Source organism: Trachypithecus francoisi, unplaced genomic scaffold, assembly GCF_009764315.1.
Source record: "Trachypithecus francoisi isolate TF-2019V2 unplaced genomic scaffold, Tfra_2.0 Contig00057_ERROPOS647011, whole genome shotgun sequence".
In the NCBI taxonomy this organism is placed as follows: domain Eukaryota; kingdom Metazoa; phylum Chordata; class Mammalia; order Primates; family Cercopithecidae; genus Trachypithecus; species Trachypithecus francoisi.
The window spans coordinates 262,297-287,065 of record NW_022680466.1 but is presented as its reverse complement, the minus strand read 5'-3'; the positions used below and the strand labels follow the sequence as shown (position 1 = coordinate 287,065).

At 53.6% G+C, this 24,769-nt stretch overlaps 1 protein-coding gene across 3 annotated transcripts in view; it reads right to left on the bottom strand.

Annotated features, from left to right (window-relative positions):
* CRHR1 (corticotropin releasing hormone receptor 1) overlaps window positions 1–24,769 on the bottom strand; it is a 52,801-nt gene that overhangs the window by 14,609 nt on the left and 13,423 nt on the right. For 2 of the 3 annotated variants that reach the window (XM_033217673.1, XM_033217503.1), the window contains exons 2-4: window positions 15,210–15,297; window positions 4,966–5,085; window positions 91–176 (exon numbers count right to left, since the gene is read on the bottom strand). In XM_033217673.1, the coding sequence (XP_033073564.1) occupies window positions 91–176; window positions 4,966–5,085; window positions 15,210–15,297 (294 nt within the window). The remainder of the gene's footprint in view (window positions 1–90; window positions 177–4,965; window positions 5,086–15,209; window positions 15,298–24,769) is intronic. The other variant, XM_033217580.1, reaches the window with a different exon arrangement.

Genomic DNA, 24,769 nt, shown 5'->3' with positions numbered 1-24,769 from the left:
GGCTCCCTGACTCCAAGAAGCAGGCACACAACTCTGCTGGGGACCCTGGACCCCCCTTCATATGGGCAGCCTCGTTCGGCTCAGCCTCACCTCCTCATTGAGGATCTCCTGGCACTCGGAGTAATTCACGCGGGCGGCCCAGCTGCCATTGGCCAGGCACTCCCGGTAGCCATTGTCTGGAAAAGGAAGAGAGAGGCAGTGATGGCAGGGCAGCCTGGGCCCCTGTCTGACCATCCTGGCCCAGATGGATGCATAGATGGATCTGTAGATGGCCAGCACAGGCACCTGCTGGCTGGGGGCTGTGGAGTAAAGCTGGGGAGAAGGGCTTCCTTACCACCCCCATCTTCCTGCCTCTTTCTGCCCACTGGCCTCCCGCAGGGGTTGGTGGCTCTCCCGATGCCCACCTGTGGACCTGGCTCTGCCCACTCAAGCTGGCACAATCATGCCCACAGGACTGGCCTGTGGACAGGCTTGGCCAGCTCCCTGGGGTGTTTCCTTTGAAGTCCTTATGTGGTGGCAGATGATGGGAAGGTGCTCTTCTGATAAATCTCCTGTTCAGGGGTCTTGTAAGACAGCAAAAAATGGTGAGACCTCATGAGTCAATTTTCACGAGGCTGGGCATGACACGGTGGAAGGGTATGCGGTGACAGCTCATGTGGCAGGTGGCATGACAGGGCTTCTTGTGGTAGAGCCATCTCACAGAGGCTGCCGTGGGAGGTCCTCCCTGGCCGTGCTGCACATGGGGGCTCAGAGTTCATGGGGCAGATCTTGGGGAAGGTCCCCAGGGGGGCACTTCTCCATAGCGGTCCTGTGTTGGAAGGTCGTGGTGGGTGGGTGGGGGGCACATCCATGATGGAAGTCTCTTGGACAGAAAATGACAGGTGACAGGCATGTGTGGGGAGATGTCATCACTCAGGTCTGCCACAGCTGCTCCTAGCCTGGCCCATGTCACTCAAGGAAGAAGGCAGCAGAGTGGCCCAGGGACATACGGAGGTTCATGCAGTCACCGGCCTGGATTGTGGCCCAGAACCTGTCACCTTCTAAGGAGATGGGGAGGGGCCCTGTGAGCCGAATTGATGCCTGACTTTAGGGCCCTGGGATGGGCAGAGCTGCCCAACGTGTTCCCTTCGCCCTCCTTCCTGCCTACCAGGCTCGAGCTCCCGAGTCCTGAAACCCAGCTGGGAAGGGACAGCATGAGTTCTAAATTCCATCTCATCTTCTCTGCTGGCAGAGGTCGCCCCACCCCACCCCATATCCGGCTCTGGCCTCACTAGCTCTAAACATGCTTTGCTGAGTTAATTCTGGCTCTGACTCCAGGCAGAACTGCCTGGCAGAGAAATGAAGCCCTGAGCATCTCCCCTGGAGTCTCCCTCACTGTAGGCCTTCCTGTGGCTCCCGCTGGCCCTCGGGGCTGGGAGAGGGCTGGGAAAGCTGCTGGAGTCCCAGTCCTTGAGTCTGGAGCCCCATGGGGCAGAACCCTGTGAGGGTCTAGAGGCTGGGGCCCTGGGACCAGCCCAGCTGCTGCTGTGCTGCGTGAGTGACCTCTGGGGACCCCTTCTCATTTATAAAAGGAGGGGCTGGACCAGCTGATCCCCAAGGGACCATCCAGCCTGGGCGCTGCCTCTGCTGACAGCATCAGGACAAGAGGGTGATGACAGGGAGCCCGTCCTGGCCTCCAGGGCTGAAAGGTAGCCGTGGCCTCTTCTCTCTCGCTCTCCTCCCGTCCATTCCCCTCCTAGGTCCCTCTGCTGAGTAGCTGCTCAGCTACAGCTGGCCAGTGGGAGATCTGGCTAAATGGATTTTTAAGGCTCTTCCATGTCAGTGGACCGCAGTCTCGGGGAGCCTCAGGCCCTTGGGCAGAGTTGGTGAAGAGGCTGCTGATCCTCTCCTAATTGCTAAATGAGGGATGAGTTACCGGAGGGCTGAGGCTCACCCAGCAGGTTTTCACGGAGGTCTGAGGGGAGGGGGAGGCGAGGAACCAGGGCAACCCAGTGTCTCTGCCATGGCTGGGACGTCCCGGGACCAGAGGCTGCTCTGAAATACCTCCAAGGAAAGGGGCTTGGGGACAGAGATCTGGTTGGAAGGGGCCCGGGGGTGGTGGTTCTTGAGTTAAGAGGCAGCATGGAGTAGTGCTAAGAGTGTGGCCCCTGGACCCAGACAGTCTAGGGTCAAATCCTGGCACTACCTTCCACTAGCTGTGTGACCTTCGGCAAATCCCGAAACCTGTCAGTTTCCTCCTCTGTAAGTTAGAGCCTCTGAATAGCGGCTCCTACTTCAAGAGTTGAGTATTTTTAGTTAACATGCACAAGGTGCTTGGAACCGTACCTGGCATGTGATGTTGGCTGTTATTTTTATTATTATTATCTTGGAGCTATATTTATATAACCTTACACGCGACTCAGAGCGTGTCACTTGTCCCCATCAAAGGGTACTGGTGGATATTGTGGGAGAAGCCCCCTTTGCTCAACACCCTTGCCCCCCCTTGGTATGTGAGGGAGGAGCCAGGAGTCCCGCCAGAGGCTGCGTCACCCAGAGAAAGCAGGCTTTGATAGGGAGAAAGGAGGTGATCCGAAAGAAAGCAGGCCCAACAAGCAGGGAGCCGTTGCCAGGGAGGATGCGACCTCCTTGTCTTTAATTGCTGAGCTGAGCAGTCCTCCCAAAGAATCACGGGAAAATGGATATTTTTGGAAATGCTTCCCATCCCTTTGAAGATCGGATGCAGCAGGAGGGAGGGCATTAGGGAGAAGGCCTAGACGTCCTGGCAGCAACTCATCAGTAAATGGATTAATTAGTGCTTAATGATGAGGTGCAGCTCTGGGTACCCACTTGCGACTGATTGCATGGGCATGCTCCACCTCATCTGGCACTAGAGGCACCTGGAAAGGGGTCTTCCAGCCCTGCCCTGACAGATTGATCCCAGGTCGAGGGGCCATCACCCCAGCTCCTTTCCTGGGATCACAGAGGGAAGCGCAGGGGAGCCTAAAGAACACCACACCCAATCCTCCTACCCATTCTGCAGGTGGAGAAACTGAGGCCCAGAGAAGGTCTGTGCCAAGGGCTCCTTAACCAGCTGCAGATGCAGCTGGAATGAGAACCTAGGACTCCTGGCTGCCACTTCGGGCAGGGCCAGCAAGTGAAGTGTGTGCCCAGGCACTGAGGGCTGGAAATGTTTATTTGGAGCGTGTCACGTAACCCTTTGCAACGGGAGTAGAGGAAACTCATGGTGGGTGGCCAGGGCTGGCTGCAAAAGGCAACAGGGCCATGACTACAGAGAGCCTGGCAGGCCCCACCCAGGAGCACGGGCCTGACCACGGAGGCCACAGAAGAGTGGATTCCAAGTGAAGGAGCGACCGACTCAGATCTGAAACCTGAGGCTGGGCAGTGGCGCTGGGGAGTGGGGGCAGGTAGGGCCAGACACAAGAATCACTCTGGAAGTGGACATGACAGGATCTGGTGCCTCCTCCCGGAAGCCCCTCTGATGTGCAGATGCTCCCTCCTTCCTAGGGGCTCCAGAAGGACTCAGTCCCCAGCATCGTGAGAGTTCTCGTCCCTGGGCTGTGACCCTGCCTGCAGGCTCTGAGACCTCTGATAGGTTATTAGCTTCTCTGTGCCTCAATTTCCTTATTATCAAACGGGCCTGACTATATTGGGGGCTGGCCAACTGTGCACCCCTTGGACTGACCTGACCAAGAGGCTCTTCTTCCTTTCTGCACTTCCTACCCTTGGTCCCCAAGCCCCTCCCAGTGTGTCTTCTCCCTCTCCCAGGTCCCTCCCATGGCCAGGACATGGTACAGACACACGAGACTGCTGGATCTGGCTGCCCCAGCCTCCTGCCCTGCCCTGGCCTCCCAGGTCGTTCCCTGGGGAGTCACTCTCTGGCTGGGTCTTCCCACTCCTGTGCTGTAGCCCCCAACTTTAAACCCCCAAATCCATCTGGTAGAGGAAAGAGGGGCAGAAGAAGGAATTCGGGAGGTTTTTGAGCTGGGAGACATCTTAGAAGCCAAGCCATCCAGCCCTCTCCATCCTCAGGTGAGGGGCTGAGGGCCAGACAAGGGGCAACAATGTGCTGGGAGGTCACATAGTGAGTCTTGGAGTAAACTACATGGTGTCTGGGCTCACCCCTGTGCCCTCTTGGGGCTCTGAGTTCAAGACCACCAGGATCCAAGGGTGCACACAGGAGGCCCCAGTTGCAGGGATCAGGAGCCCAGCCTCCCCTCAGGTAGGTTAGGGCCCCTGGCCCACAGCTGTTGCTCTTTTGATAAGCAGGGACCTGGGTCATTGACAGGGGAGAGCAAATTAATTCTGAGAGTGGCAGGCGGAATAGCAGGGAGCTGCAAAGCCCAGCCATGGGGGTTCTGGGCCTCCGGGGAGCCAGGTGTTTACATGAGGATCAAGTATCCGATGGACCCTGGGTCAGTCCTGTCGTGTCCCCACTCCACCTATGAATCCAGGATGCAAGTTGAGCCCCTGTCTGTGCATCTACAACTCTGGGTCCCCCGCCTCCTGGCTGGAGGGCTGGGGTAGGCCTCAGAACCTCTCGACTCAGGGTTCTTATCCACACGGCTGGGGCTCTGACGATTCCTGCCCTGCTTCACGGTATTACAGCAGGGCTCAAACAGACTAACCTGAAGTTTAATGGCAGAAGGAAGTGCCAGACAGACGTGGATGCAAATTCCAGCTTCACCCCTTACCAGCTGCCAATGGGGCAAGTTCCCTAACCTCCCTGAGCCTCAGGGGCCTTAGTTATAGGAGGCGTGATAGTGTCTTGCAAGGGTATTGTGAGAATCACCAGTAATGAGCACAGGGCAATCGGGAGAAAACAGCGCTGACCTTTGGAAGACAGGGGTGATCCCCACAAGAGATATTACTGTTATTGGCATCATCATTCTTACTTCCCCCACCTCCAAGCTCTCCCCATCCTGTCCCACCTCCCAGCAGATGGTCCACCCTCCACGTCTTCCTTACTTGTGGTGTTGTAGCGGACACCATAGAAAAAGGCAGGGCAGGGCCGAACAACTAGCTGCCCTGCGGGGCTGCGGGGCCAGCAGGTGCCAATGAGGTCCACGGATGCGTTGCACTGCAGTCCTGGGGGCAGAGATGACTGGTAAGGCACAGCAAGATATCCGGCCAAGGCCCCAAGCAGGCAGAGGACATTCCAGAGTTCTGCCCACCTCCCCACTGATTCCCACTCACACCAACTGGGGACAGGATGACAATGACCAGTGCAGAAATGAGCTCATCCTATGCAAAGAAGACACAAGGGGAAGAAATCTGAATTTGATGCTATGGTACTAGGGAGCCAGCATGGGTTCCAGAGCAGAGGAGGAACAGAAATGAATGGAGGTGGTGTTAAAAGCTAAGGTCCTGGCATTTAGAAGAAGCTTGGGCATGCTTCTGGTCCCCTGCTCTGTAGCCTGAGGACACTTCCTTGGCCCCTCACATGGTGATAGCCTGGAGCTCTGAGACACCACAGGAACACCCTGGAACAGACCCATCCAGCCACTCACTGATCCAGCCCCTCACATGTCTCTGTAATCAAACCACGTCTACCCTGGCCCTGCAGGGAAGAACTTCTTCCGGCTGGCCTGTTTCTCCTTCCAGCGGGCCTGTTCCTTCTTCCGGCTGGCCTGTTAACCACACTTACTGACCATACATTGTGTGTACTTTGTTCTGTGCAGGGCCCTAGGACAGGATTGATGGAGAAGTGAGCTATGGAGAGGAAAGGGAGGGAGACACCATCTGAGGGAGTGGAAAGGGCACTGAACTGGGAGTCTGGGCCCACGGCTTCAGAATGGGCTGTGCCACTAATTTGCTGTGTGACCACAGGCAAGTCACTTGCCCTCTCTGGGCCCTAGTGTCTTGTCTTCATCTATAATAAAATAAAGTGGTTGAACCAGATCAGAAATTCTTAACCTCAGTCCACTGGAAACTTCAACAGTTCACAGAGACCCTGAATGTAATGAAAATAATGGTGTATACACGCATTTTAATGGGGAAAGCGGCCCATGGCTTTCATTAGATTCTCAAAGGGGTCTGTGACTCAAAGAGATATAAACACCCGAACTAGAAAGAGGATGTCAAAGTCCCCTTCCAAATATTTGCTTTTTGGAGGGGGCGGAGGGGGGAGAGAGAGGGAGAGAGAGAGAGAGAGAGAGAGAGAGAGAGAGAGAGAGAGAGAGAGGATGTTGGGGCAGAGCTGAGGCCCCAGTGACATTCAGGAGGGGAGGGCGGGTATGGCCTCCAAAGGGTGGGGGCTGGCACAGTCCTGGCACCTCCCTGAGGCTGCCCCTTCTTTCTCTGCCTTTTAGTGCCTCCCTCTGAGTGAGGCTGGCACACCAGTCCTCTTGAGCCCTAGTGTCTCCAGGTTAATAACCTAGAATTGGCTGGCACAAGCGTGGACGGACAAGCCAGGGAGGGCCAGGAACCATGAGCCAGTGCGGGTGGGGGCAGCCTCTTCAGGCTTGGGCTGAGGCCTTAGCAGCTGCCAAGCCCTGGCTGGGGCCTGCCTGCCATCTCCTCCCCAAATTAGCTTGTCCCCAATCTCTCAGGAAACAGCGCTGGGTTACATTGGCTTCCTTTCCCTGTTGGACTCAGGGCAGTGCTGAGCAGCACTTGTACCAAATGCTGGTTTTTCTTTCTAATCAAAGCTATTCATAGGGCATTTGTGCAAATCAGGACTCAAGGGGCAGAGGTCTTCAGGCCAAGTGGCTTAATTAAAAGAGAAAGAAATCTGGATTGGGGCTTAATGGACACGAGGTGACTGCGGGCCAGGCGGCTGGAGTGGGCCAAGCCCAGGTGCTGTGCCACAGCGGAGTCTCTGTGAATGCCATCACGGAGTGGCGGTGGAAGCAGGGGAGTGATGAAGCAGGGCCATCCGAGGCAAGGGCGTGCCAGGCTGGGATTTTAACCTGTCCTAGATCCTGCTGACAGTGTTGAGCCCGGGGACAGGGACTTGGGGAGAGAGCTGGGAGCATGTGGTCATGGGGAGGGGAGGATCGTATAGGGGCCACGCCCTGCTGTTTCAAAGCTCTTCTTCATCTATTTCATTTGATCTTCATACATCCAGCAATGTCATTATTTCCTTTTCACAGAGGAAGAAATTGAGGCCCAGGGAAGTTAGGTGACTTTTCCAAGGTCATGGGTCAATGGGTGAAAGAACCAAGACTCATAGGCAGGCATTTTGGACTCTAAATCTAGTGCTCTTTCCATTATGCCACATTGTGAGTCAGTCACGGGGGTGAGGGACAGTTAAGGGGGCAGCAGGAAGGTAGCAGCGTTTGTTGAGGGATGACTGTGTGCCAGGCACATGTCAGCTGCATGACATATGCCATCTCATTTAATGGCACCATTGTACCTTCCTCAGTAGCTTGCTCATTCACTCCTCACTCATTCATACACACTATCTAGTGAGCTAGGCTTAAATGTAATGTTCCACGTGGCAGCGTCTGGAATGCACACACGGAACACACCCTCTCCGTCAGTGTGGCACCTGCCCTCCCTTCTTCCCTTCCACGGCCAGTCTTATCACGACTCGCTTTCGCAAGGCACGTAGGGCAGGAAAGGACTCGGCACCCGCCACAACCAGGACCAGGCCAGAGCCGAGGCAGAAGCCAGCCACTCAGGATGGGCCTTCTGGCCTAGAGAACCTGCACGGGCCACTGCTGGGAGCGCTAAGGGCTCTAACCAAAGGCCTGACCCGGTCCACAGCTGGCTAGGGACGTGGAGACCTTCAAGGGGCAGGCAGGTCAGAAGCCATTTGTCCTTCCTCTGTGGTACGGTTCCCAGCTACCTACTATGCCACCGTGGGTGCTAATTCTCTCGTTTTACAGATAAGAAAATTGAGGCCAAAGTGGTCAAATGGCTTATTCCAGGACAATCAGTAAGCAAAGATACTGAGACGGGAGTGGATTTTCAATGCTCATCTTTTGATGCCAGCTCAGGGTGCTCCCCACAGCTACACAGCTGGCCCTGATCCGGGCAGCTGCCCCTCGAGTGTAGAGCTGCGCCCCGGTCTCAGCGACTCCAGTTCCCCAGCAGCGCCGCGCCTCCCCTCCCTCCTGGCCCCCGCAGCTCATAAGGATGTGTAGAGGGGACGCCCGGGACACAGCATTGGTCGCGATCTTCACATTAAGAGCCCAGAAAATCCTGGAAGGAATTGAAAGTCTGTGTGAGATGCCAAGAAAAGGCGAGAGAGGCTGCAAGAACGGGGAGGAGAAGTCAAATGAAAAGGGACGAGGAGACAAAGTTTCCCCTTCCCCAGTGAAAGGTCAGCGCTCCCACGGGCGGTGCTGGGGGTGCGGGGTCGGGGAGGGGGCATGGCCAGAGGCGTGAGGGCCTCAGCCGTGGAGCGGAGTTAGAAGGGAGGGGACCGGCCAGGCGCGGTGGCTCAAGCCTGTAATCCCAGCACTTTGGGAGGCCGAGACGGGCAGATCACGAGGTCAGGAGATCGAGACCATCCTGGCTAATACGGTGAAACCCCGTCTCTACTAAAAATACAAAAAACTAGCCGGGCGACAAGGCGGGCGCCTGTAGTCACAGCTACTCGGGAGGCTGAGACAGGAGAATGGCGTGAACCCGGGAGGCGGAGCTTGCAATGAGCTGAGAGCCGGCCACTGCACTCCAGCCTGGGCGGCAGAGCAAGACTCCGTCTCAAAAAAAAAAAAAAAAAAAAAAAAAGAAGGGAGGGGACCTAGAGGTCAAGGGCAGGGAGCAGGCAGCAGGAAAGGGCCTCAGCCGCGGAGTGGAGTTAGAGGGAAGGAGACCTAGAGGTCAAGGGCAGGGAGGAGGCAGCAGGACAGGACTTCAGGCGCCATGCTCCTGGCCAGTTGGCACTGTCCACTGGACTTCCTGGCCTGGGACGGCCTTGTGGGCTCGGTGCCTTCCCACAATGCCTCGGGGTCCTGCCCTCTCTGGGCCTTAGTGTCTCTGTGTCTGAAATCCCCACAAGGGATTTCAGATCACCGTCCTGCAGACACCGGGTCCGGGGAGGAGAGTGGGGGCGGTCCCTGGGATCCGGTAGGGACAAGGCCTCAGAAGGGAAATGGTGTATAGGACTTGAGGGAGAACATTAGTTGGACACTGCTATAATATATACCAGGCACTGTGAAGGGTGCTTTGCATGACGCAATTCATGCCACTCATTTAAGCCACCCGACTACACTGAGGAGGAGAAAACAGGCAGAGAGGGAGGGAGGTGGGAGGCCAAGTGGGCCAGGAGACAGGTGGAGAGAGAGAGGAAAGACGAGGGAGAAGACATTAAGGAAGAAATGGGGAGAGGCAGGCGGAAAGTCAGGAGAAGGAGGCACAGAGAAAGATCATTTCACAGGTGCTGGGGACAGAGGGTGTCCATCCCCTAGTTGGGAAGGGGAGAAAGCAGGAAGTCAGTTTCTGGGTCACTCAGCTTGATGGCTATAAGGGACTTAAGGACCTCAAGGACCTTCTGATTCTTGGGCCAATGTCCCCTCCCTCCAGTCCCAGTGCCACAAAAGCCTGACTTCTTCTGCTCTACTGGCAGGTGGAGGTATTTTCCCACTCAGCTGTCATAGTCCTGGGATGAGGAGGAATTTGGACCACAGTAATCTAACCTTGCAAATAGCCAAGCCAATTTACCAGCCAGCTACACAAAGGCAGAGGTGCTGTTAGATGCCAATGCCTCCTGACAGCTCCCTGTCCTGCAGTGCCTCTCCTGGTCAGTTAAGGAATAGTGACTTTGCTCTTTATTTAACAAGTACAGTTGTTTCTCCATATCCATAGGTTTTGGGGAAAAGTACTGAACACGTACAGACATTTTTTCTTGTCATTATTCCCTAAACAGTACAGTATAGTAACTATTTATATTTATATAACGTTTATATTGTATTAGGTATTAGAAATAATCTAGAGATGATTTGAAGTATACAGGAGGATGTGCATAGGTTACATGCAAATACTACTCCATTTTATATCAGTGACTTGGACATCCCTGCATTTTGATATCCATGGGGAGTTCTGGAACCAGTCTCCCATGGATACCAAGAGACAGCTGTTATTTACTGACTACTTAAGAAATGATCAAGGGACTTGGGATATAATAATGAATAAAATAAATGCCCTGTCCTCATGGTGCTTACATTCTAGTGGGGAGGCAGCAAACACACACATACACACACACACGCACGCACAGTCACACACACATTTCTGTTAACCAATGAGAAATACTATGGAAAAAAACTAAGCAGTGCAAAGAGATAAAGGCTGACAAAGGTGCTATTTTAGTGTGGTGTCTTCTAAATTACTACCAATTAAGCAGATACCTAAAGGAAGTGAGGGAGAAAACCTGGGGGGAAAGTGTTCTCGGCAGAGGCAACTGCAAGTACGAGGGCCCTGGAAGAGGTGTGTGCTTGGTGGGTCTGAGGTGTCCATGTTCCTATTGCTCTGTGGCTCATTCCCTCATTTACAGGGCAGGTAGATACCTTCAGGGTCTTTCCTGACTGGGGATGTGGGAGTAGAACCAACCCACTCACCAGCCCTGGTCACCACAGGCCTTCAGGTTGGGGGCAAGCTGGGGGGAGTCAAGTGGGCTAAAGTAATGCAAAAACCGGTTCTATATATTTCTCCTTCCCCACACATGCACAGAACAAATGCATGGGAACCGCATTCTGCTCAGACTGCAAAGGGAGAGCAGAGGAGAGGGGGCAGTATGGAGGGCTCCACCTGCCAGGGAAGAAATCCTGCCGGGTCAGGGTCCTGGGAGGGCTGCTTTAATGAACAGGTAAGAATCCTTTGAAGGTGGCCTATTTAATGCTGTGCACAATCGGGCACTGGCTTCTTCCCCCAAGTAGGTTACACAGTTTGCCTCCCATCAGGCTCAGGGTCCACATGTGCTTGGCAGATCCGCCCATGGTGGATAACTTCAGAGGAAGCTGGAACCTGGCTCTGTCTCAGTTATGTCGGGTCTCCCATCAGCGGCTTCTGGAGGTGAGCACTTGGCAGCAGCCCTGTGGCTGGGAAGCCCTTCCCCCTATTTGGCTTAAAATTAGGAGGGGACTCAGCCCAGGCTGTCCAGAGGGGGAGCAGCCAGGTGGCCCAAGGGCAGCCTGTGAAACACACGTTCTTGTCCAGTCAGTGGAATGTGCTATGGGATGAATGGGCAGGGCCTCTGCCTGGGTTCCCTGGCATGGAGAGGGTGGCAGAAACCTTGTCTTTGCTCAGCCATCTCATGGCTGAGCTGCCTTCTCTTTGGCTGGCAGAGAAGAAAGATGCCTGTGTAGGGTGTGTGATCCATCAGGACAAGAGGATGGCCCTCCCGTCCTGAGGGTTTCTGGGCTCTTCACTTTTGTCTTCCCAGCAGCTAGTACAATGCCAGGCATACAGGAGGCATGGAGGAAAATATGGGGCCATGTGCACACCTAGTGTGGGTGTGGGTGGCACTGCACCCCTAGACGGCTGCCTACACCGGGCCCTGGGCCCCCTGGCTCTGAGTAGCCACATAATGCGGTACTGGTGGCAAAATCTGAAATCAGACCCACATGGTTTATATCCTGCAGCCACTGCTTAGTAGATGCTTAGTGTGTTTGGGCAACTTGTTTAACTTATCTGAGCCTTAGGTTCCTCTACTGTAAAATGTGGATAAAAATATTTCCTGACTACAGCATTGTAATGATTGAATGAGATTAAAGCACTTGGAATGGTTTCCAACACATAGTGGCCACTAAATAAATATTAGCTATTATTATTATTATTCTTATTTGAGACAGAGTCTCACTCTGTTGCCCAGATTGGAGTGCAGTGGCGTGATCTCGGCTCACTGCAACCCTGGCCTCTCAGGCTCAAGCGATTCTCATGCCTCAGCCTCCTGAGTAGCTGGGATTATAGGCGCCTGCCACCACGCCCGGCTAATTTTTTATTTTTTATTTTTAGTAGAGACGTGGTTTCACCATGTTGGCCAGGATGGTCTTGAACACCTGATCTCAAGTGATCCTCCCGCCTCGGCCTCCCAAAGTGCTGGGATTACGGGCGTGAGCCACCGTGCCTGGCCTAGCTATTATTAATTATCATTCACTACCTTAAGACCAGAGATGGCCGGGCGCGGTGGCTCAAGCCTGTAATCCCAGCACTTTGGGAGGCCGAGACGGGTGGATCACGAGGTCAGGAGATCGAGACCATCCTGGCTAACACGGTGAAACCCCGTCTCTACTAAAAAATACAAAAAACTAGCCGGGCGAGGTGGTGGGCGCCTGTAGTCCCAGCTGCTCGGGAGGCTGAGGCAGGAGAATGGCGTGAACCCGGGAGGCGGAGCTTGCAGTGAGCCGAGATCCGGCCACAGCACTCCAGCCTGGGCGACAGAGCGAGACTCCGTCTCAAAAAAAAAAAAAAAAAAGACCAGAGATGATAACTGATGATCCCAGGTAATTGTCAACTCAGATTCTATTTGTCTGTGATGTCGTTAGTAAATAATTCTATTACTTCCTGGCATTGTTATATTCATGCCATGATTTTATGAGTCGCCAAGTCTGTGGTCTGCCACATGATAGGCCTCAGCCCTGGGGACCCACTCTCTCCCAGTTCCTGGCATGAGGCATGTGAAAGGCCCCCTCGAAGGCCCTGGCTTAGTGCCAGCTGCCCCAGCCAGACACCCATCCATCTGTCTCGGCCCCTCTGCCCCACCCTCACCATCTGTCTCTCCCAGTGCCCGTCAGTCTGGGTAGGTCTCCGAGTCAGAAGACAAATGGCCCCTTATCAGAGGCCATTGTGGAGGGTGATGGATCGCGTGCCATGCAGCCAGGCAGGCTGGGCTGGGCTGGGGGCACTGGCACGGAGTACAAATCACCAGGGAATGAACGCTATTCATCATGGCCTGCTGGTTCTAAGGACAGGTGACACCTTCGTGGGCTCAGGGATGTCTCTCCTCCTGAGCATATCGAACAAGTTGATAGAGTCTGACCTGGCCCCAGAGCATGGGGGGCTGGGGATAGGGCCTTTCCTCTCAGGCCTAGCCTCTGAGCAGCTCTCCTCCCTCCCCGTCTCTCTCTCCTAGAACTCCAGACTCACGCTCAAGAACTTACTTCCCCATTCCCCAAGCACAGCTTAACCAACTTTGCAGCCAGATGCTCTGGGCTCCCAGTACCTTCCCGGTTTCCCACTCCTCCCTCCTCACTTCTCCCCGGTCCTTCCGCCAAACTCACCTACTGGTCCTTGCTCACTTCCTGCTGTAGCTCACAGCACTGGCTCTTTTCTGCCAGTTCATACTAACAGTGTCTCTTAATATTCACCTTGAAACTTCCTCCTTCAGGAAGCCTCCCTGGATTTGCACCACCCCTGCCTAGCCTCCCTGCTCCCTCCCTTATTATGAGCAATTACTGGCAAGTACCTTCCCTTCATTCCAGCTATACAGTAAGCCCTTTAAAAGCCTGCTGAGGCTGAGACAGGAGGATCACCTGAGCCCAGATCTGGCCTGCAGTGAGCTGTGATTGTGCCACTGCACTCCAGCCTGGGCAACAGAGATCCTGTCTCTACAAAACAATTAAAAAAAATTGGGCCAGGTGTGGTGGTGTGCACATAGTCCTAGCTTCTTAGGAGGCTGAGATAGGAGGATTCCTTGAGCCCAGAAGATTGAGGTTGCACTAAGCTAGGATTGTGACGTAACTTAGTCACAGGGGTCTCACTCAGCCTAACAGGTGATAGAGTGAGACCCCATCTCTAAAACCAAACCAAACCCAACCTAGTACTGGCATGACACTCTACAGTTTACAGTTTGTGAAATATTGCCATAAAACTTAGCACACTGAATCTCATAAGAGACCTTGGGGCAGGTAACAGCCCCCCTATCCCTCTACACTTAGACGAGGTGAGGTTCGAGGGGGTTGAGGGTAAGGTCATCCCTGTGGCTACCAGTACCCGCCTCTAACCAGGACATGACCAGGCACCTTCTGTGCGCCAGCACAGGAACCCAGTGTGCCTTCTCCAAGTCCAGGTCTTGTTCCTCTGCCCCCAGGCTCTCCCTAGTGAAGGAACAGCTAGCCAGGAAGCAGATGCCCTGAGTTATAGAGGCCTCCCGTCCCCACAGAGCCAGCTTCAGAAATGAAGGCCTCCTGCCTGCCTGCAGACACTTGCGTCTGTTTCCTCACTAGCATGCGTCTTGCACTCTGCCTCACTGCGCGTGCATTTGTGGATTCGCCCCCCAGACTAGACCGTGAGCCCCTCTTGTTTGCCCCAGTGCCCTGCCTGGGGCCGGCTGTGTGGTACGTGCTTCATGAAAGAGTTGGTGTGAATCAAGGACAGGCTTGAAGACTTAAATGGAAGGTCCACAAGCCTCCCAAAGACACTCAGGGGCAGGGACCCTCTCCATGTTTGCCCCAGCGGCAGCCACGGCCAGGACCACACCCAGAGTTTTAAAAGACATGCCCTTGACAGCCCAAAGACCTAGATTTGGATCCCAGTCAGTGCCATGTACTGACCACGCTGTGCCATGGGGCTTATGTAACGTTTCTGTGCCTCCGTTTCCTCAACTGCACAAATGTTGGGCTTTAAACTCTTGTGAGGGTGAAATAAGGTGATTATGCAAAAGCACTCTGTAAATGGTCAAGTGATGCAGATATTAATAATATTTGCGGCCATGCTGTCTTTTCTGGTGGAGAGGTACAGAGCACGGCGCTGGAGACCACAACAAGAAGTAGGGCTGCCCGTGCTTCACTCAGGGCTCTGGCGCTCACTAGTTCTCTGTACCTCAGGTTTCTTATGTGTAAAACGGGGACAACAGCACCTACCTCAGAGGGACGTTCAGCAAATTGGGTTAATACAGCTCCAGTCCTCGATCAGTGCCTGGCATGTGTTAGCACCGTGGAGTATTATACTCTGGGCATTTTTAGCTGCAGACTGTGGCAGCCTTTCTTCCTCCCTTGAAGCCTCCCCGAGTCACAACTCAGCAGCAAGGGCTGGGAACACTTCCCCTGTGCCCACCCTAAAGCAGGGAAGATAACTACTCAGAATCCTTGCTGCAAACTCCAGGTGCCACTAACCAACTGCAGCTCTTCCCTACCAACCTTACACCCGACTTCAGGATCCTTCTCAACACAGCACTCCGTGGAGACGAATTGCTTGCAGCCCTGGAGAGGAAATGACTCTGCGAATCCTGCCTTAGGGCATGGTTCTGTGTGCAGGCTCTGGCAGGCCTGGGATGGGGGGCATTGTCCTGACCAGGAATCTTGCAGGAGGGGGTTGAGGGGACTCACCTGAGATGTTGCTGGCCAGGGACAGGCTCTCGCAGTGCTGGTCCTGGAGGGAGGCGGAGACGGGGTTCAGCCCCAGAAGGAGAAGGGCCTGCAGGCACAGGAGGCAAAGGACACATTGGGCAGGTGCCATGAGCCATGAGCCTATCGCTCCATTGCCCAGGAAAACTGCAGGGGTTACACTGCACCTGCCTGCTTTCCCTCCCACCCTGTCACACATCAAGTTGCTTCCCAGACACCCACCCCCCGTCTCCTTTCTCCTCCCTCTGGGTCCTCGCTGCCTGGAGGGCCTGGAGTTGCCCTGCTCATGGAGGGGCCTGGCAGGGAGGCTGACAGGAGCAGGAGCCCAGGCTCCTAGGGAAGAGGTGACTTTTACCCCTAGGGGCTGGGGCGCTACCAGAGGAAGCCACCTCCATCCCCACGGGATCCTGAGCATGGTCCAGCGGTGTCCCACCACGTGCACACACACACCCACCCCCCACTCCCACTGGCCCGCTGACCACCACGGCTTCACAGATCCCCATACGTGCAACCCCTTCCCTCCCTTCCTCCAGAACTGGCCTCTTGTTTTGTGAACTGTTTCCCGGGCCCTCATCCCTGCCTGCCTAATTATCCGTCATCACAAATTGTGCCTCACCATTTATCAAGCTGTTGTACATCTGCCATGGCACAGTTTTCCCTGGGGCTGGTGTGGCTGTGCCTATTTGCAGATGAGGAAACTGAGGCACAGAGAGGTAAGCGATAAATGTTTCTGGGAAGACGGGCACCCTATTCTAAGGCAGACCTTTGCCCTTTAACCTCCCTGAAGGCTCCGTGTCACTCTGATTCCAGAATTTTCGCCCAGTTGGGAAGGGAGTGGCATAAGCCCTATACCTGGAGGACTGACCCTTCTTCAACTAAACCCACCCACACAACCATCACATTACCCTCCTCCCGACAGGGTTAGAGTCAAGAGAGAGGCCGAGTGTCCAGCCCCTCATTTTGCTGTGTTGCCATGGGCAGGTGACTTGACCTGTGTGTGCCTCAGTGTCCTCACCTGTAAAACTGGGCATAATGGTCCTACCCCCTTTAAGCTCACATGATGTATGCATGTAGAAGTCCTTCAAACAGCCCTGCATACTCTGTGGGGGCAGGGGTTTTGTTCATTGCACTCAATTTTGCTGAAGAAATGAATGAATGACATTGTGTTTCTGGTATACCATAGGCACTCATGAAGGATATGTTGACTGATCTGAACTTGGTGGTTTTTATTTAGTTGTTGGAGGAGAAGTGGCTGTTTCCCCTGGGATTCGATTCAAAAGGGATTAAGAAGCATGAGTGAGGGGCAGGGAGAGGGGAGCATTGTAACCGGCCCTTCCCTCTGGCTCTGGGGAGCTGGGTGCCCAGCCACCAGCAGAGTTCCCAGACAGGGTGGTGAGCCCGAAGCCCGAGAGGCCTCATGGGAGGCTGCTCTTCTCATCACTTCTCTGCTGTTTCTTCTTGGGGTCCCCGCCTTCTGAGGTCCCCGACCTCATGGCCAGGTGTCTCAGCCCCAGCCCATTTCCGTACCAACTGCAAATTTCACTAAGGAACCTCAGACACAGACCCTTAGCTCTGGAAGCCAACTTAGGATTTCACAGCAGGAAAATGAGATTGGGAGAGAGAGAGGGGCTTGTCAAGTCCCTTGGTGAGCAAAGCTGCTAGGCTAGGGTGTAGGCTAGAAGCAAGTTGGTGGTCAGCCCAGGCAGCACGCAGCCTTCTTGCAAGGGGCCAGGACTCCACGTGGTGAGTGCAAAAGTGAAGGGAGCATCGAAAAACTTAGTCGTCAAGATACGGAATATTTTAACATAATTTTTTTAAAATAAAAATTAACACCAAAAAATCCATGATGAGCAAAATATTAAAAACTTTTTAAAGGAAAGATAGGCTCAGTAACAGTGCCGGGCCATGTTGGAGCTTGGGGCAAAAAGAGAAAAAGTCAGGAATAATATTAAAATATTATCTATCATGGCTAGGTACAGGGGCTCACACCTGTAATCCCAGCACGTTGGGAGGCTGAGGCAGGTGGATCACCTGAGGTCAGGAGTTCGAGACCAGCCTGGCCAACATGGTGAAGCCCCCGTCTCTACTAAAAATACAAAAATTAGCCAGGCATGGTAGCAGGCACCTGTAATCCCAGCTACTCTGGAGGCTGAGGCAGGAGAATTGCTTGAATCTGGGAGGTTGAGGTTGTAGTGAGCTGAGATTGTGCCACTACACTCCAGCCTGGGTGACGGAGTAATACTCAATCTCAAAAAAAAAAAAAAAAAAATATCTATTGTGATTACTGAGGTTGCTGGCACCTCCTTCTGGGGTGGGCTTGAGGAAATGCCTCACTTGCTTTACTCCAGTCGGGCCCTGCTCATGCGTCGTCTTCCCAAGCCAGACTCCATCCCTCCTTCCCTGCCCATCCCGTACCCTCCAGTGCTGTCAATCCTTTCTTCCCTGGACTCCTCTCCATTCACCCTTTTTGGATCTCAGGACCTTCCCCCTGTCCTTAGAAGCAAACTGATCTGCCTTTTCCATGTTCACCTGCCAGGAATGTTCTCCCTTACCTCACCCCACCCCACTCCATGAGGGCCAACCCCTTTCACGGTACCCACTCCCTCCCACTCCTGTCCTGATGATGAAGGCAGACTCTGCTCCCCTCTCTCCCACTCACATTACAAGATCCAGGGGAACAGTGGCCATTCATCGTCACAGCCTGGTCCCCACTACCCATCACTCACCCACATGGTCCCCTGAGTGTGTAGTGCCTGAGTTTGTAGTGGCTTTGTTCACTCCATTCCCTCACTGGCACTCTCACAGGGAACTCTGCCCTGCACCAAGCTCCAGGTTCTGAAGCACAGCCCCAGCTCCACACCCCCATCCTGTGCTCTGCACACGGGACACTCAGCAAGATGGCACTGGGGTTCGCCAACTCGCTCCTGGGACTCAGGAGTGATGATAACAAATCCATTCATCTCTCTGGCCTCAAGGAACTTCCAACACTTTATTAATCGGTAATTAAACTTCACAGTCTCCAGAGAGATGGAAAAATATCTTTACCCTCATTTTCCAAGTGAAAACGCAGAAGTAGAGAGAGGAGGAGGCCACCAGGCCAGCCGGTGGCTCTTGCCAGCTAAGCAGAAAGCAAAGTGTTCTCATGACAAAGCTGCACTGCCCGCTCAGCAATCAGCAGGGACCCAGAATCGGCCCTGTCCCCAGAGACGGGCAGCTCAGATGCTAGGGCCAGAGGCCCCTTCTATTCTAGAAGGGGACTAGAAATCTTTGCTCCTCATTTCCCACCCCACATCTGCCCATGCCACCTCCCAACACACACATACACACACACACACCACACACACACACACACACACACACACACTCTCTCTCTCTCTCTCTCTCTCTCTCTCTCAAACTAGGACTCCCAAAGCCAGCTAAGCCACAGGCAAATTAAAGAAACCGGAGAGACTGGCCAGGCATGGTAGCTCACGCCTGTAATCCCAGCACTTGGGAGGCCAAGGCAGGTGGATCACCTGAGGTCGGGAGTTCGAGACCAGCCTGGCCAACATGGTGAAACTCCCGTCTCTACTAAAAATACAAAAATTAGCTGGGCATGGTGGCACGTAACTGTAATCCCAGCTACCCAGGAGGCTGAGGCAGGAGAATCGCTTGAACCCAGGAGGTGGAGGTTGCAATGAGCCGAGATCGCGCCACTGCACTTCAGCCTGGGCAACAGAGCAAGATTCCGTCTCAAAAAATAAATAAATAAATAAAATAAAATAAATAAAAAAGAAAGAAAAGAAACTGAAGACATCCTATTTGACAATATCAGCCCCATTGCCTGACATTCCATTTATCCATCTAATCCTTAAGCTGTGCTTTGTGCTCTGGTCTTTCAGATCCCCCATTGCGAAGGCACATCATGTTCTATTCCCATCCAATTACTTATCATCTCCCAGTATCTGGGATCCTTCTCATGTCTGCAACCCTCTGCCCATGCAGTCTGTGCCACCCTCCTGGTCACCTGGTCAACTGTCCATTCTTCAGAGGCCAGTTCCAGGGCCCCTCCGCTTAGCAGTACCTGCCCAACCCTCCAAAGCAAAGCAGCTCAGTTCTCCCTCCAATGTACCCCTTTTCCCAGTGCACTCTGTACACCCACTGGACCCTGTGCTCATGAGGCTCACGAGTAGAGCCCTTGGACCAGCCTAAGTGCATGAAAACCACCTTGGCACAAAGCACTTAGGACCCAAGACACTAATTAGATGGCAAATATACAGGCTGGAAGTTCTTATTCTCGCATCTTAATGTCCTGTCATGCACAGAGGAGCAGAGCAAATCTTGATTTGTCAGAAAACGAAGCCAAATGCCAGGCAAAGGGCTAGTCTGCCCTTGGCTGCCTAGAACCCTGACACTTGGGTCTCTTTCTTGAATGTGATGGTTCACACAGCCATTTTCGACACACAGAGGACTGGTGTTGCATTATGCAAAGAAAAATGCTTCTTAAAATTCCCAAACCAACCTTTTCCTCTCCAGAAAGGTCTGCTCTGTAGCAGAATCTGTGCCTGTGCCACCTCTTGCTCTGGGGAAGGTTTGTGAGGGCTTCTGCCTTATTCCTGAATCACACTTCTGTGAAAAGTCCCAAGATTTCCTGCATATTTCCTTCCACCATCTGCTGATCTCCTCTTCAAGCTCCACTGTGGTTTTCTATCTCCATCAACAGGCAATTACTGCACTGGCAGGAACAGGCTCCCAAAGTTTCAAGGATATTGTTTGCTTCCCCTTAAAACGGAGAATTCTGTTGTTTGTTTGCTTTTTGAGACGGAGTCTCACTCTGTCACCCAGGCTAGAGTGCAGTGGTGCAATCTCGGCTCACTGCAACCTCTGTCTCATGGGTTCAAGCAATTCTCCTGCCTCAGCCTCCCAAGTATCTGGGATTACAGGCCTGTACCACCACGCCCGGCTAAATTTTGTGTGTTTAGTAGAGATGAGGTTTCACCATGTTGGCCAGGCTGGTCTCAAACTCCTGACCTCAGGTGATCCGCCCGCCTTGGCCTCCTAAAGTGCTGGGATGACAGGCGTGAGCCACCGCGCCCGGACAACACAACAACAACAACAACAAAATGGAGATTCTGAACCTGGGGAACAGGCGGTGTGAAGATCTGCAGATAAATGCAGTCTGTGTGTGTAATGAAAACTATTTTCCTGGGGAGGGTTCTTCGCTTCCTCTACTTCTCACCAACAACTAGCACCCCCCCAAACAGTGGGAATTACAGTTGAAGCATATGGTAAATGGGGTGAACTGAACATGTCATCTTCTCTGAAATCAAACCAAAGCGCTTTTGGCTTTCTCGGATGCCTCTTGCTCTTCCACTCCATCACCAGCCCCAGCCACTGGCGCTCCTTTCAGAACCAAGTTTTTAAGACTTCATGTGATTTATTATCTTCCAACTAGTAGAGAAAATCAAAACGGCACTGAAGCTGAAGCTGGCAGAGCATGAGGTTCACTCACTGGCTAATGCCTTGCTTCCGTGCACCAGCCTGGCAGCCCCAAGGCCCCAAATAACACTTGCATCTCAGCTACAAATCTCTCCACTCACCAAAGAGCCAAACCTTCAAGGTTAAAGTCTGAGCCCAAGGGTGTGTGCGGCTCAATTATAGCATCTCGTAAAAGGATTTGCCAAAGATCTAGAGGGTCCCTGCCATGGAAGGGAAAGCAGACCAGGCGGGTATCATGCTCCCATTTTAAGTCTGGGGTAGTTGATGTGCCCAGTGTCACAGAACTGTTTTTAGGAGCTGGGGTTCAGCAAGCAGGTGCTCCTGCCTGTCGTTCAAGGAGATGAACCATGAGGAGAGTTGCGCCTTCTGGCTGGCCAGGAGCAGGTCAAGACAGGGCTCTGGCAGAAGGGATGGGCAGGGGAGAGGGAGGTGGTGCAGGAGCCTGTGGAACGGGTGGAGGGCCAGGCTCTGACACGGCCTGCTCCAGCCTGCTGCAGCTGCTACCCACACCCCCACCCCCAGGGCCAGCACAGAATGGGGCTGGAATGAAGCTGCCATCCCAATTCCCAGTGTGATTTTGGCATAAAGGTTAATCACACCCAGAAAATGCTTATTAGAGACCATAAATAACCGTGTTGCTGAAGCTCAGTTTGGTCTTTAAGGCACAAAAGTGCAATTTCCTTTGATGTGATGATTCGGTAATTAACGTTTTGGGGAGGGTCCTGAAGGGCCACTGGAGGGAGGGGAGGGTGGTCTGGAGGCAGCTGAGGCATCTCGGGCCTAGTTCCCACAAGTTCCTGGGGAACAGGGAAAAGGGAGCCTGTTTTCCCTCTCCTTCCACAGCTAGCACTGACGCTCAGCTTGGGGGAGCCTCCAGAGCCCCCAGGGGTCAGGGACCGGCTGGCCTTTGGCAGAGCCACAGCTGGAGAGCCATCCTTCAACACAGTTCCTCACCCTTCTGCTGAGCCCCAAGGCAGTCCTGCCACTGCCTGTGTGGCTTTCAGTGAGTCACCTGACTCTTCCGAGACTGAATTTCCTCACCTGTGCAGTGGGGGCAATGTGATCTTTCTTACCCCCTTCACTGGGAGATGGGCCACTTGGGGGGAACCAGGAGAGCTGCTTCTGTCATGGAAAGTCCCTGCAAGCATCAGCAGGCTCATCAGCAGGCTCATCAGCACGGCGTGGCTGTTCTGGGCCCCAGAATGCGCCTCCACTGCGGAGGGCTGGCCTGGAGCAGCTTTCCTGATGTCCCTTCCGGGCCCTGGGGGAGGCCTCGCAGGCAGGACGTGGCCTCTCCTCATTTTCTGCCAGGTCCTTCTGCCTTCTCAGGAAGCCTTCCTTTGGGAAGGAGTTTTTCCTCTTAAAAGGAAAGTTGCTTTTTAGGTTTGAAATCTACTGGATCGAGTGGTGTCTCCAACCCCCTTGGTGGTCTAGGATCCTTCATTCAAAGAGTCCAGGACTACATATACACGATTTGGAAAAAAGGAAAGGAACTCCGAAGACATGGGGAAGGACAGACAGACACACACGTACATGACGATGGCAAGATGAGGTGCAGACTGAGGGCAGGGGACCATAGAGTTTCAGATGGGTCAGCACCATGGCCATGAGGGCAGGCTTCCTGGGGGAGGTGAGCTGGAGGATGGGGCAGAGTGGATGTGGCTGTCACAGGGAGGGAGAGGGCCTTCCTGGCAAGGGGAGGGTCCTGAGCTTGTGGGGTTGTAGCAGGCTGCCTGTGGAGGGCCTCAGATACTGGGCTGAGATGGATCCAGTCGGCCTGGAGTGCCATGGCAGGTTCCTGAGCAGTGAATTATGCCAGCTTGTCACCCTCATCATCCCAGCGAGACAACCGACAGTCACTTGTTCCACAGAGGCAGTTCGGCAGGTCAGGGTGAAACCAGGCCTTGTTGCCTTCCCTGGCCTGGGAGACTCTGGCAGACCCTGACTCGGGGCCCAGAGAAGCCCTTGACTCTCCAGTGTGGCCACGATCGAAGTTCTCCCTGGTGACTCCAGAGGCAAGGGCCCCAGCCCACACTTTCCATCTGCTGGCTAAGGCCCTGGGTCCTGGGGTCCTGCAAGCTCCACAATCCCAATATCCGACCCTTCTGACTCTGCTTTGCTTTGCATTGTCTTCAGGTGGAGCCTATTTTAAGCAAAGTCAAGAGAAGAAAATCTAAATGCGAAAAAGAAATGAGGTCATAAATGAAGAGTTCTCTAAAAAGCTGGGTCCCCCACTGCATTTAAATACTGGGATCTCGTTTGCAGAAATAAAGCATCTGTGCAATCAACTCTTCAGAAATGTCTCTGTACTTACGGGGGATATATCTGTAGTTATGGACTAATTGAATATAAGAGCAGGGCAGGCCCCTCATGCAATTGTGTGGTTTCTGCAGAATTTCTTGCTATAGAAGTGCCAAGTGGATGGGTCAGTGGGGGATAGACTTGCAAGATGTGTACCAGCAGAGGGGCACCCTCATGGGGCAACTTTTTCCCATCCACCCAGAGGTGGAGACCAGCCAGAGTAAAACTAGACTATGGACAGAGGACAGCGATGCCAGGGGTCCTTTCTCAGCCCTCTTGACTGCCCAGGCTTCTGCCCATCCTGCCTTGGGCCTGGGCCTCCTCCCACAGCCTCTTTCTGTGACAGCCACAACCGGTCCCCATCTCAAGGCAAAGAGCCAGTGCTTCCCCTCAAAGTGCGTGAGCACTGCAAGATTTATTCCAGGCAGCTGAGAAATAATTTATTGTTACATTTAATTAACTTAAATTGCTGTTGTACAGAGAAGAAAAAATGGAAAGGAAAATCTCCTGCCTACAGTTAAGGGAGGGGGGATGCCTGGGTGTTCCCCGCCCCTGGCCTTCTCCCTGGGGCCCCGGCTCAGGGTGTCCCCTGCCCGCCCTCCCTGCTACTTCATGCCTCTGCTCCCCTAAGAAAGCCTTGCAGCAGGGCTAGAAATAGTGGGTCACCTGCCTCCCACACCCTAGGGCAGCGAGGGCCGTGAGACCCCAGCTCCGGAGTCACACACGCCCTTCCAAGGTTCCAGATGCACTATTATAAGCTTGGGTTATAAGCTCCCTGCGGGCAAGGTCTGTGTTTTTGTCATTTTTTTTTTTTTTTTTTGAGATGGAGTCTCGCCTTGTCACCCAGGCTGGAGTGCAGTGGCGTGATGTCAGCTCACTGCAACCTCTACCTCCTAGGTTCAAGAGATTCTCATGCCTCAGCCTCCCCAGTAGCTAGGATTACAGGCACCCACCACGACACCTGGTTAATTTTTATATTTTTATTAGAGACGGGGTTTGCCATGTTGGCCAGTCTGGTCTCGAACCCCTGACCTCAGATGATCCACCTACCTCGGCCTCCCAAAGTGCTGGGATTACAGGCGTGAGCCACCGTGCCCAGCCCCTGTTTGGCTATTTTTGTATCCTCAGTGGGGCCCGATACAGAGCAGGCCCTAACATGTTTGTTGAACGAATAAATGACTGAATAAGTGAACAGATGGGTTTTCACTTTCTGCCCCCTCTGACCATGGAGTCTCATGATGATTCCCAGTAGGAGATTGTGAGGGGCCTGTTTCCTTTTTCTCGTTTTCCTCTCTGTTCCTCCTGCCCAGCAGGAGCTCCCTCTCCTCTCCTTGCTCCCGCCATAGCCCCGCGCCTTGGACTCCAGAACGGTGTGCTAGAAAAAGCACTCTGGGTGGCAAGCACAGGGCTGGGACCGCGTTCTCACTCTGCTGAACTTGCTCCATGATGGTAGAGAAGTCACTTCCCCACCTCAGTTTCCTCATCTGTAGAATGGGGAGGTCACTGTGTTCTCTACATTCCTTTCCAGGTCGGAATATGCCCTGGCTCCAGGATGTACAGGAGAGTAGAAATTCAAATCTCTAAACTTGGGGCTAGAGAGATGCTTGTTGGAATCTTTTATCCGCCCCTTCCTACCTGTGTGACCTTGGGAGAATCACTAAACTTTTCTGAGCCTCATTTTCCTCATCTGTAAACGGGGCTGACAGGGATAAAATATTCACATCCCAAAGCTCCTGGAGAGATTCAACAATGTGGTGCATATA